The sequence below is a fragment of the Pseudophryne corroboree genome, chromosome 9, assembly GCF_028390025.1.
Source record: "Pseudophryne corroboree isolate aPseCor3 chromosome 9, aPseCor3.hap2, whole genome shotgun sequence".
Taxonomy (NCBI): Eukaryota; Metazoa; Chordata; class Amphibia; order Anura; family Myobatrachidae; genus Pseudophryne; species Pseudophryne corroboree.
In genome coordinates, this window is record NC_086452.1 from 255,106,801 (window position 1) to 255,120,156 (window position 13,356).

The 13,356-nt window shown below is 47.6% G+C and overlaps 1 protein-coding gene across 1 annotated transcript in view; it reads right to left on the bottom strand.

The window, feature by feature from the left end:
- The window catches only part of TPR (translocated promoter region, nuclear basket protein), a 605,901-nt gene that overhangs the window by 464,620 nt on the left and 127,925 nt on the right, over window positions 1–13,356 (bottom strand). The window contains exons 14-15 of the mRNA XM_063940231.1: window positions 12,449–12,675; window positions 10,845–11,008 (exon numbers count right to left, since the gene is read on the bottom strand). Of these exons, the coding sequence (XP_063796301.1) occupies window positions 10,845–11,008; window positions 12,449–12,675 (391 nt within the window). The remainder of the gene's footprint in view (window positions 1–10,844; window positions 11,009–12,448; window positions 12,676–13,356) is intronic.

Here is a 13,356-nt window from a genome sequence, read left to right on the forward strand (position 1 = left end):
AGGACTGTAGAAATTCCAACATCACATTTAAATCCCAGGGTGCCATAGACGGCACAAAAGGAGGTTGTATGTGGAGTACCCCATGCAAGAAGGTCTGAACTTCTGGCAACACTGCCAATTTCTCCTGGAAGAAAATGGAGAGAGCTGAAATCTGGACCTTAATGGAACCCAGACGTAAGCCTTTATCCACACAAGCCTGCAGGAAACATAAGAAACGTCCCAAGTGTAACTCTGAAAGCAGATACATGCGTCCCTAGCACCAAGAGACATATCTAGATATGAGTGTTTTGACGTCACAGGGTTCCTGGCCTGAACCATGGTAATAACCCTTTTTGGAAAAGCCCTTGTGGGCTAGGATGTTCCGCTCAACCTCCATGCCGTCAAACGAAGTCGCCGTAAGTCCAGATAGACTAACAGTCCTTATTGAAGAAGATCTCTTCTGAGAGGCAGGGAAAAGTGTCTACGACAGACATGTCCAGAAGATCTGCGTACTACGTCATACAGGGCAATCAGAATTTCCTGGACTCTGATTTCGGATTTGCTTGGGCACCCTTGGGAGCAACGGAAACGGAGGAAACAGGTAGACCAGCCAGTAAGGCCAAGGTGACGTCAGTGCATCTACTGCCATTGCTTGAGGGTCCCTGGTTCGTGAGCAATACCAGTGAAGTTTCCCGTTGAGGCGAGAAACCATCATGTCTATCTGTGGGCAGCCCCACCGGTTGATAATCTGTTGGAACACCTAATGGTGGAGACCCCACTCCCCCAGGTGGAGACTGACGACTCAGGAAGTCCGCTTCCCAGTTGTCCACACCCGGAATGAAGATAGCAGACATTGTTCTTGCATTTCTTTCTGCCCAGAGGAGTATTCTTGACAGCCCTCACATGCAGGCTCTGCTTTTTGTTTCTCCTTGTCGATTGATGTACGCCACCGCTGTGGCATTGTCCGAATGTACTTGGATGGCGTGATCCTTGAGCAAAGGAGAGGCCTGAAGTGGAGCATTGCAGATTGCCCCAAGTTCAAGAATGTTAATTGGAAGGAGGGCTTCTTGGGCTGACCACCTGCCCTGGAACTGCGCCACTTGGGTGACAGCTCCCCATCTTCTCAGACTTACATCCATTTTGAGAAGGATCCAATCCTAAATCCCGAAACTTCGGCCTTCCAGGAGATTGCAGGATTGCAGCCACCACAGGAGGGAAATCCTGGCCTGAGGCGACAGCTGTATCATCCGGTGCATCTGAAGATGTGATCCGGACCATTTGCTCAGGAGATCCAGCTGAAGAGTCCTGGCATGGAACCTCCCATATCTGAACGCCTCGTATGAGGCGACCATCTTTCCCAACAATCTTATGCAAAGATGGATGGACACTCGAGTAGGACGAAGCACCATGTAGACCTTCTCCTGAAGGGTTCTCACCTTGTCCTCTGGTAGGAACACCTTCTGGGCCACCGTATCCAGCAATATCCCCAGGAACAGGAGCCACTGAGTCGGCTAGAGGTGGGACATCTGTAAGTTGAGGATCCACCCATGGCGTGACAGAAGATGGATAGTGAGGTCAATATGGAGCAACAAAAGCTCCCTGGATCTTGCTTTGAGCAGAAGACCATCCAGGTAAGGGACAATATTGACTCGGTGGACCCGGAGCTGGAACATCATCTCCGCCATCACCTTTGTGAACACCCTCTGAGCTGTGGAGAGGCCGAAGGGCAGTGCCTGGAATTGGTAGTGATCGTCCAGCAAGGCAAACCAAATCGGAATATGGGGGTAGGTGTCCTTGATATTCAAGGAAACCATGAATTCCTGTTCTTCCAGGCCCGCAATCACTGCTTGCAAGGATTCAATTTTGAACTTGAACACCTTCAGGTAAGTATTCAAGGACTTTAGATTCCAAATGGATCTTACCGAATCATCCTGTTTCAGAACCACAAACAGGTTGGAGTAATAACCCTTGCCTCGTTGTGGTATTGGTACTGGAACAATGACGTGGGACTGGACCAAACTTTAGGATGGCCTGTTGCAACATAACCTGCATATAATCCAAAGCTGGTAAGCATGGATTTGAAAAATTGTTGGGGAGGAGCACTGTCGAACTACAGCTTGTAGCCTTGAGAAACGAGATCCCTGACCCAGGAATCCTGGCAGGAAACCTCTCAGATGCGGCTGAAGTGATGCAGTCCAGCTCCCTCCTTGAGATCCCCTCGGGGTGGGTGGGCACAGTCATGCAGAGGCCTTAGTGGAAACAGAACTGGTGGTCTGTTCCTGAGAGCTGGTGCCTGCAGGCTTTCTTGACTTACCTCTGGTGAATCTAGTCACATTGGAGGCACCTCTGGCCTTAGATCGAAATCTATGAGACCGAATGGACTGTATAGACGGCCCCGGGTAGGATTGTCTCGCCGACGGGGCCCCAGAGAGGAGAAACGTGGATTTCCCAGCTGTAACTTTGGAAATCCACATATCCAATTCAACCCCAAAGAGCCATTCCCCTGAAAGAGGGAGGGATTCCACATTGGCTTTTGGATTCCTTGTCTGCTATCCAGTGACGCAACCACAAGGCCCGGCGCGCCGACACTGACATGGCAGAGGTCCTAGCATTAATGTTCCCCATCTCCTTAAGGGAATCACAGAGGACGTGTGTAGTGTCCTGAATGTGCTTTAGGAGTGTCACCATAGTGACCAGGGGCATAGCAGCGGAAAGGCCCTCCTGAATTTGATTGGCCCATGAATGAATGGCACAGGTCATCCGGCAACCCGCAATGACCGGCCTCTGCGATACATCTGCTGCCATGTAAATAGATTTGAGTGTAGCTTCTATTTTCCTATCCCCAGGTTCCTTTATAGTAAAGGAGCCCAGGACAGGCATCACTGCCTTTTTGGACAGTCGAGAGACTGATGCATCAACCCCCGGAGCTTCCTCGAAAGTTTCCTACCTATAGGAGCAAATGGGAAAGTGCGCAAAAACTTTTTGGACACTTAATTTTTGTCTGGATTTTTCCGGCCCAACTTGAATAAGTCATCTAACTCTGCAGAATCAGGGAAAGTGACATTGGGCTTGTTTTGTGTAAAGACGACTACTGTGACGCAGCGTCCTCTAGGGGGAACTTTAACACATTCCGTATAGCCAGAATTAGGGGTTCAATACCCTGAGCGGAATCGGTATCCCCACTAACGGGGTACAAGTCCTCCCCAACCTCATCTGTGTCAGATAGTAGAGCAGGCAAACCACGCTTATGTGGTCCTGCATGAGAGGAGGGGGGCTGTGTAACATCTGCCCTAGCAGCTAAATCTGAAATAGCCTGTTGTAGTAGCTGAGTTTTTTTTTTTTTTTTAACATTAGCAGCGAGCTGGGATGACATATCAGACATCATATTTTTCAGAGACCCTAGCCCTGCAGGCTCTGGACCCTGTCCTCCAGCCCCTTCACCGATTTGTGAAGATTGGCTGCATTGTTCACAAGAAACAGAATCAGATGATTTTGGAGAGAATCTAGTGTGACATACACTGCACAGCTTGTGTTAACCCAGGTTTCACAGTAAGCACAATAACAAACATACAGCAATATATCTCAGGCCTGCCCTTACTGTATATGAGAGGAGACACAGAGAGGACGACACCAGCACACCCCTAGCTGCACAGCCCCAGTGAGGCTGACAGCTCACTATAACACAGTAAACACTAATGTCTGTCCTGTAGAGAACCCAGACAGTGTACATCAGCGGCTCTCCCCCTTTGTTACACCCTGTACTAGTGTTCCAGCGTGGCTTGTAAGGCAGGAAGCGCTGTGGCTGCACTAAGCAGAGGAAGCCACCAAAACGCGGCTGATCCCGCTCTGAGGTAGCTCCGCCCCCTCCAATGGCGCCAGAGCTATAGTGATTAAGTATACTGGCAAAGTCACCCATTTGCTCAAAAACGTAACACAAGTGCTAGTTCAAGCGATTGGCAGCCAGTTTACACAGGGGACCCTAGTGGGACCCTCCCAAGAGGGTCCCGTACCATGTGCCCACGTTCAGCCGCACTTTGATCCGGGGGATCCCCTAGCGGGGCCTCCGGTTTGTACTTACCACATACGTCACCTTCAGGCAGTGTTAGGGGTGTGCGGCATGCTGGGATTTTGACAGCCAAGGCTCAATGCTCTACTGAACAACCACCCCTCAGGATGGTGGTCCTGCAGCAGGGAACCGGCTCTGCACCTCGCAAGGCCAGTGACCACCGCACCGCCTCCCCTCCTCCTAACTCCCACGGTGCAGGTATGCTGTTGCCCAAAACAGCATACCAAAAATAGAAAATAAAAATAAGAATTTACTTACCGATAATTCTATTTCTCGTAGTCCGTAGTGGATGCTGGGGACTCCGTAAGGACCATGGGGAATAGCGGCTCCGCAGGAGACTGGGCACAAAAGTAAAAGCTTTAGGACTACCTGGTGTGCACTGGCTCCTCCCCCTATGACCCTCCTCCAAGCCTCAGTTAGGATACTGTGCCCGGACGAGCGTACACAATAAGGAAGGATTTTGAATCCCGGGTAAGACTCATACCAGCCACACCAATCATACCGTACAACCTGTGATCTGAACCCAGTTAACAGCATGATAACAGAGGAGCCTCTGAAAAGATGGCTCACAACAATAATAACCCGATTTTTTGGTAACAATAACTATGTACCAGTATTGCAGACAATCCGCACTTGGGATGGGCGCCCAGCATCCACTACGGACTACGAGAAATAGAATTATCGGTAAGTAAATTCTTATTTTCTCTAACGTCCTAAGTGGATGCTGGGGACTCCGTAAGGACCATGGGGATTATACCAAAGCTCCCAAACGGGCGGGAGAGTGCAGATGACTCTGCAGCACCAAATGAGAGAACTCCAGATCCTCCTCAGCCAGGGTATCAAATTTGTAGAATTTTACAAACGTATTTGCTCCTGACCAAGTAGCTGCTCGGCAAAGTTGTAAAGCCGAGACCCCTCGGGCAGCCGCCCAAGATGAGCCCACCTTCCTTGTGGAATGGGCTTTTACAGATTTTGGCTGTGGCAGGCCTGCCACAGAATGTGCAAGCTGAATTGTACTACAAATCCAACGAGCAATAGTCTGCTTAGAAGCAGGAGCACCCAACTTGTTGGGTGCATACAGAATAAACAACAAGTCAGATTTTCTGACTCCAGCCGTCCTGGAAACCTATATTTCCAGGGCTCTGACAACGTCCAGCAACTTGGAGTCCTCCAAGTCCCTAGTAGCCGCAGGCACCACAATAGGTTGATTCAGGTGAAACGCTGAAAACCACCTTAGGGAGAAACTGAGGATAAGTCCTCAATTCCGCCCTGTCCGGATGGAAAATCAGATGAGGGCTTTTACAGGATAAAGCCGCCAATTCTGACACGCACCTGGCCCAGGCCAGGGCCAACAGCATGACCACTTTCCATGTGAGATATTTTAACTCCACATATTTAAGTGGTTCAAACCAATGTGACTTTTGAAACCCAAAAACTACATTTAGATCCCAAGGTGCCACTGGAGGCACAAAAGGAGGCTGTATATACAGTACCCCTTTCACAAACGTCTGAACTTCAGGGACTGAAGCTAGTTCTTTTTGGAAGAAAATTGACAGGGACGAAATTTGAACCTTAATGGACCTCCATTTCAGGCCCATACACTCTCCTGTTTGCAGGAAATGTAGGAATCGACCTAGTTGAAAATTCCTCCGTCGGGGCCTTACTGGCCTCGCACCACGCAACATATTTTCGCCAAATGCGGTGATAATGTTTTGCGGTTATATCTTTCCTGGCTTTGATCAGGATAGGGATGACTTCATCCGGAATGCCTTTTTCCTTCAGGATCCGGCGTTCAACCGCCCTGCCGTTAAACGCAGCCGCGGTAAGTCTTGGAACAGACAGGGTCCTTGCTGGAGCAGGTCCCTTCTTAGAGGTAGAGGCCACGGATCCTCCGTGAGCATCTCTTGAAGTTCCGGTTACCAAATCCTTCTTGGCCAATCCGGAGCCACGAATATAGTGCTTACTCCTCTCCATCTTATAATTCTCAGTACCTTGGTTATGAGAGGCAGAGGAGGGAACACATACACTGACTGGTACACCCACTGTGTTACCAGAGCGTCTACAGCTATTGCCTGAGGGTCCCTTGACCTGGCGCAATACTTGTCGAGTTTTATAAACACGTGGAAGACTTCTGGGTGAAGTCCCCACTCTCCCGGGTGGAGGTCGTCCACTCCCGGAATGAATACTGCTGACAGTGCTATCACATGATTTTCCGCCCAGCGAAGAATCCTTGCAGCTTCTGCCATTGCCCTTCTGCTTCTTGTGTCACCCTGTCTGTTTACGTGGGTGACTGCCGTGATGTTGTCCGAATGGATCAACTCCGGGTGACCTTGAAGCAGAGGTCTTGCTGAGCTTAGAGCATTGTAAATGGCCCTTAGCTTCAGGATATTTATGTGAAGTGATGTCTCCAGGCTTGACCAAAAGCTCTGGAAATTCCTTCCCTGTGTGACTGCTCCCCAGCCTCGCAGGCTGGCATCCGTGGTCACCAGGACCCAGTCCTGAATGTGCGGCCCTCTAGAAGATGAGCACTCTGCAACCACCACAGGAGAGACACCCTTGTGCTTGGTGACAGGGTTATCCGCTGATGCATCTGAAGATGCGACCCGGACCATTTGTCCAGCAGGTCCCACTGGAAAGTTCTTGCGTGGAATCTGCCGCATGGGATTGCTTCATAGGAAGCCACCATTTTTCCCAGAACCATCTCATTGATGTACTGAGACTTGGCTCGGTTATAGGAGGTTCCCGACTAGCTCGGATAACTCCCTGACTTTCTCCTCCGGGAGAAACACCTTTTTCTGAACTGTGTCCAGGATCATCCCTAAGAACAGAAGACGAGTCGTCGGAATCAGCTGCAATTTTGGAATATTGAGAATTCAATCGTGCTGCCGCAACACTACCTGAGATAGTGCTACACCGACCTCCAACTGTTCCCTGGATCTTACCCTTATCAGGGAATCGTCCAAGTAAGGGATAACTAAAATTCCCTTCCTTCGAAGGAGTATCATCATTTCGGCCATTACCTTGGTCAAGACCCGGGGTGCCGTGGACCATCCATACGGCAGCGTCTGAAACGGATAGTGACAGTTCTGTACCATAAACCTGAGGTACCCTTGGTGAGAAGGGTAAATTTGGACATGAAGGTAAGCATCCTTGATGTCCCGAGACATCATGTAGTCCTCTTCTTCCAGGTTCGCAATCACTGCTCTGAGTGACTCAATCTTGAATTTGAACCTCTGTATGTAAGTGTTTAAATATTTTAGATTTAGAATCGGTCTCACCGAGCCGTCCGGCTTCGGTACCACAACAGTGTGGAATAATACCCCGTTCCCTGTTGCAGGAGGGGTACCTTGATTATCACCTGCTGGGAATACAGCTTGTGAATGGCTTCCAAAACTGTCTCCCTGTCAGAAGGAGACATCGGTAAAGCAGACTTTAGGAAACGGCGAGGGGGAGACGTCTCGAATTCCAATTTGTACCCCTGAGATATCACCTGAAGGATCCAGGGGTCTACTTGCGAGTGAGCCCACTGCGCGCTGAAATTCATTGAGACGGGCCCCCACCGTGCCCGATTCTGCTTGTGAAGCCCCAGCGTCATACTGAGGGCTTGGCAGAGGCGGGAGAGGGTTTCTGTTCCTGGGAACTGGCTGATTTCTGCAGCCTTTTTCCTCTCCCTCTGTCACAGGGCAGAAATGAGGAACCTTTTGCCCGCTTGCCCACGAAAAGACTGCGCCTGATAATACGGCGTCTTCTCATGTTGAGAGGCGACCTGGGGTACAAACGTGGATTTCCCAGCTGTTGCCGTGGCCACCAGGTCTGAAAGACCGACCCCAAATAACTCCTCCCCTTAATAAGGCAATACTTCCAAATGCCGTTTGGAATCCGCATCACCTGACCACTGTCGTGTCCATAACCCTCTACTGGTAGAAATGGACAACGCACTTAGACTTGATGCCAGTCGGCAAATATTCCGCTGTGCATCACGCATATATAGAAATGCATCTTTTAAATGCTCTATAGGCAATAATATACTGTCCCTATCTAGGGTAACAATATTTTCAGTCAGGGAATCAGACCACGCCAACCCAGCACTGCACATCCAGGCTGAGGCGATTGCTGGTCGCAGTATAACACCAGTATGTGTGTAAATACCTTTTAGGATGCCCTCCTGCTTTCTATCAGCAGGATCCTTAAGGGCGGCCATCTCAGGAGAGGGTAGAGCCCTTGTTCTTACAAGCGTGTGAGCGCTTTATCCACCCTAGGGGGTGTTTCCCAACGCACCCTAACCTCTGGCGGGAAAGGATATAATGCCAATAACATTTTAGAAATTATCAGTTGTTATCGGGGGAAAACCACGCATCATCACACACCTCATTTAATTTCTCAGATTCAGGAAAACTACAGGTAGTTTTTCCTCACCGAACATAATACCCCTTTTTGGTGGTACTCGTATTATCAGAAATGTGTAAAACATTTTTCATTGCCTCAATCATGTAACGTGTGGCCCTACTGGAAGTCACATTTGTCTCTTCACCGTCGACACTGGAGTCAGTATCCGTGTCGGCGTCTATATTTTTCTCCTCATACATGTCGACACAAACGTACCGACATACAGCACACACACAGGGAATGCTCTGATAGAGGACAGGACCCCACTAGCCCTTTGGGGAGACAGAGGGAGAGTTTGCCAGCACACACCAGAGCGCTATATATATATATATATACATACACACAGGGATAACCTTATATAAGTGTTTTTCCCCTTATAGCTGCTGTATTGTTTATACTGCGCCTAATTAGTGCCCCCCCTCTCTTTTTTAACCCTTTCTGTAGTGTAGTGACTGCAGGGGAGAGCCAGGGAGCTTCCCTCCAACGGAGCTGTGAGGGAAAATGGCGCCAGTGTGCTGAGGAGATAGGCTCCGCCCCCTTATCGGCGGCCTTATCTCCCGTTTTTCTATGTATTTTGGCAGGGGTTAAATTCATCCATATAGCCCAGGAGCTATATGTGATGCATTTTTTGCCATCCAAGGTGTTTTATTGCGTCTCAGGGCGCCCCCCCCAAGCGCCCTGCACCCTCAGTGACCGGAGTGTGAAGTGTGCCGAGAGCAATGGCGCACAGCTGCAGTGCTGTGCGCTACCTTGTTGAAGACAGGACGTCTTCTGCCGCCGATTTTCCGGACCTCTTCTGTCTTCTGGCTCTGTAAGGGGGCCGGCGGCGCGGCTCTGGGACCCATCCATGGCTGGGCCTGTGATCGTCCCTCTGGAGCTAATGTCCAGTAGCCTAAGAAGCCCAATCCACTCTGCACGCAGGTGAGTTCGCTTCTTCTCCCCTTAGTCCCTCGATGCAGTGAGCCTGTTGCCAGCAGGTCTCACTGAAAATAAAAAACCTAAAACTAAACTTTTCACTAAGCAGCTCAGGAGAGCCACCTAGTGTGCACCCTTCTCGTTCGGGCACAAAAATCTAACTGAGGCTTGGAGGAGGGTCATAGGGGGAGGAGCCAGTGCACACCAGGTAGTCCTAAAGCTTTTACTTTTGTGCCCAGTCTCCTGCGGAGCCGCTATTCCCCATGGTCCTTACGGAGTCCCCAGCATCCACTTAGGACGTTAGAGAAAAGAAATTGAAGAAAACTCTCTGGAGCTCAGAGATAAACATCCTCTCCTGAGGGCACTTTTTTCTAAACTGCCTGTGGGAGGGGCATAGAGGGGAGGAAACAGCACACCCAGTGAAGAAATTTAAAGTGCACCAGCTCCTTTGGACCCCGTCTAAACCCATCGTACTAGATTCCCCAATATCCCTTATGGATGCTAGAGAAAATAGGATTTGAATTACCTACCGGTAAATCCTTTTCTTGTAGTCCATAAGGGATACTGGGCAAATGCTTCAGTGCAATGACTTTCCTGCAGGATTTTCTTATATAAAAGTTTATCTGTTCAGCTGTTGCCGTTACCGTTTTTGTTACCAGCCGTTGCTTGTCGGTTTATGTTGTGGTGTGCTGGTGCGTGATTTTCACCACTCGTTGTTTGTTATGTTCCTTCTCTCAAGTATGTCCATTCTCCTTTGGGCACAGTTTTACCTGGACTGGCTGTAGGAGGGAACATAGAGGGGAGGAGCCAGCACACCCAGTTGAAGAAACTTAAAGTGCACCGACTCCTTTGGACCCCATCTATACCCCATCGTACTAAGTGCCCCCAGTATCCCGTGTGGACTACAAGAAAAGGATTTACCAGTAGGTAATTAAAATCCTATGTTGAAGTGGCTGCTCTATATTCTATAAATTAAACATGCAAAATTATGGACTTGCATGTACTGATAAATCAAAATGATCCAACCTCACATAGCTTTGCTAGAAATATGCAGAATTACTGAAAATTCTAAAAGGGCTCACAAACTCTAATATGTATAGATATATATGTACTGTAATTATTGACAAATTTATGCATAAATTGCAAAGATCCTAAAGGGCTCAAACATACATACGTATGTATGTATGTATGTATGTATGTATGTATGTATGTATGTATGTATGTATGTATGTATGTATGTATGTATGTTTTCACATAAAATATTATTTAACTGGATATTTACATTGATTAAAATGGCTTAAAAATGGGGGGGGGGGGGGGGGGGGAGAAATGAATCGGATCCTGAATTCAGTATCGGACCCTAATTGAGTTTTGGGAAGCTTATTCTAGGTGTTGCTTTACAAAAAGCAAACTGCATCGTAAATTTAGTTATCCTTTAAGTGACCAACAATTGAATCTAGCCTGCTAAGAAAGTAAATACATCAATTGTACACCATACCTGCTGCAGGCAATGTGACACCAGTTGTTTGAGCCAAAAGTATACGATACATGTCACGCTGACGTATAACAGACTCCACCATGTGCATGTGATGCTGACGGTTTTCACGAAGCTGTTGCACCTCAGAACAGGCATTTTCTAGTGCTTTTTTCAGTTCAGAGATTCTAAAATAAATGTAAACTTTAATTAAACCTACAACAATTACTAACCCACAAACTTTTCTGACCACCTTGTTAACTCAACCAAAAGCTAACACTCCAAAAAAAAATCAAAAAATAAATAAAAAAGGCCCCTGTGGCAACTTAAGATAAGGATAGACAATCTACCTGGCTGTCACATCCCTAAGAACAGCAACATTAGCAGCTGTGAAATTTAGTGTAATTAAAATTCAAATGTAGCAGGAGGCATCTGGAGATCGACACCTCCTGCATGCATCTGCAAGATCTGAATGCTGCAGCCTCGGATCGGTCGCGATTTGCAATATTTTTAGGCACTGGTCAGCCTGCTGGAAGTATGATCCACACACTCAGGTCCAGTAAGTATGCTGGCAAGCAGGGCGAGCGCTAGAAATCCCCTTGCGGGCTTGCTACAGGTTATATTTTCCGTCTATTGGTGTTGTGGACACCCACAGAGGGGAAATAGCCTGTGTCGCCGGGATTCCAGCGTCAGCATTTTACAGCTTGTCGGGATTCCGGCGTCTGTTTTGTGATTGCCAAGATCCTGACTGGCGGTATGTTAACCGCTTCCCCTCTGATTATTCTACATGAAGCAGCCAACGTGATCTGATTTTTGATCACCTCTCTGAGATGAGCAGATAACAAAGCTCAGCTATGAATTAGGGAAAAGACATAATCCAGGTTGGATCTGCTAGATCGGGAGCAGAACCAATCATACATGTCAGCTGGATCTCAGGCTTGCCAAGTCTAATTGCTGGAGAGACATTATGAACAGTTACATAACTTTACCTAGAGTCCTAGGGCACTAAAGCTCAAGAATAATACCCCACAATCTATTACTCCTGTCAAAGCTTATAGAAGGGGAGAGAAGGAGATCAACAAATGGCTATATATCCTGGTGGGCTTCTCTCATTGTGAAAGCTTGTTAGAATTGGGAGGAGTTTGTGCAAAAATTTTAAATGCACCCATACTCCTGTATAAGCCTAAAGATCTTAAGGAAAAAATGGGTACATTTTTAAGAATAAACCCATACTATAAATTCTAAATATAAAAAATATCCAGAGATTTCTGTGACCTGCATAACAGCACTTGAGCACTTCCAGGTGCCACTGAAGGATCCTGGAGGCATCAGTGACTATTCTACTCCACCTATGGGGTAATGTGGGGTTACACAGTTGACAGGCATTTAATGTCAGCTATCCAAGCACAACATATGGTCAGTAACAACCAGGTCACTCACAGAAAACAGTAATGACATCGCATCACAATGATATAATACAATTGGCAATTTCTGACAACTAACGCTGGCAAGCATATCAAAGGAAATTAAAACAATTTGTTCCTCCCATATGTCCCATGCTGCTCGTTGGGAAAAAAAAAAACCCTTCCAAAACTAAAGATACAGATGTTTCAAGTTCTAGGTCTTACTCTGAAGCAATACTTTCTTGCTCTTCTTTCTCTTTGGCTTCTCCAAGCTCCCTCAGTGCTACCAGGAGTTTCTGATTCTGTTGCTGAAGCTCTTCAATGTTTCTGTAGGTAACTAAATGTTGTGTTATAACTTCAGAAGAACTTGTTATATTAGCAGAGCTCACATCGTCATCTCTTTGGACATGGTTCCCTCTTGCCTCTTCCAGCTCCATTAATAGTATTCTGATCTAGGGTTGTAATTGAAAAGGAAGAATTTCAGTATTGAAAATAACAGCCTCAATTCTGACAATTTTCCAAGCTCACATCCATGTAACTCTTAGCTTGCCTACTGTACTCCACTAAGAACTCTGCACTGCTAGCCTTATACACCTATTCAAAATTGAGTATATACATGTTACCAGCGGACGGGATTCTGGATGTCATGATCCCGGAGAGCGAGATCCCGGCCACCAGTATGCCGGCAGCGGGGCAAGGCTAGAAAGCTTCTTGCTGGGTCACAGTGCTCGCCGCGAGCACGGTGGCTTGCTGCGCTCGCCACAGGTTTTATTCTCCCTCTATGGGTGCCATGGACACAGATAGAGGGAGAAAAGTCTGTGGCGTCGTATTCCGGCAGCGCCATTTCACCACCTTTCAAGATTCTGGCGTTGGGATCCAGTCAGGCGGTCTCATGATTGCCTCTCATTAAAAGCCTCTGCAGCCCCATCTATGCCGAATAGAGCTTTAAGGGCAGAGAGTGTAAATGTATTGTCAACCTATTGTTCAATCCATATTTCCTATATCTTTCATATATAATACCATAGTACACATTCTGCTTGGACACTTGGAATTTTTTGTCTGGATTTTTCCAGGCCAACTTGAAAAGGTCATCTAATGCTGCAGAATCAGGAAAGTGACTTTAGGCTTGTGTT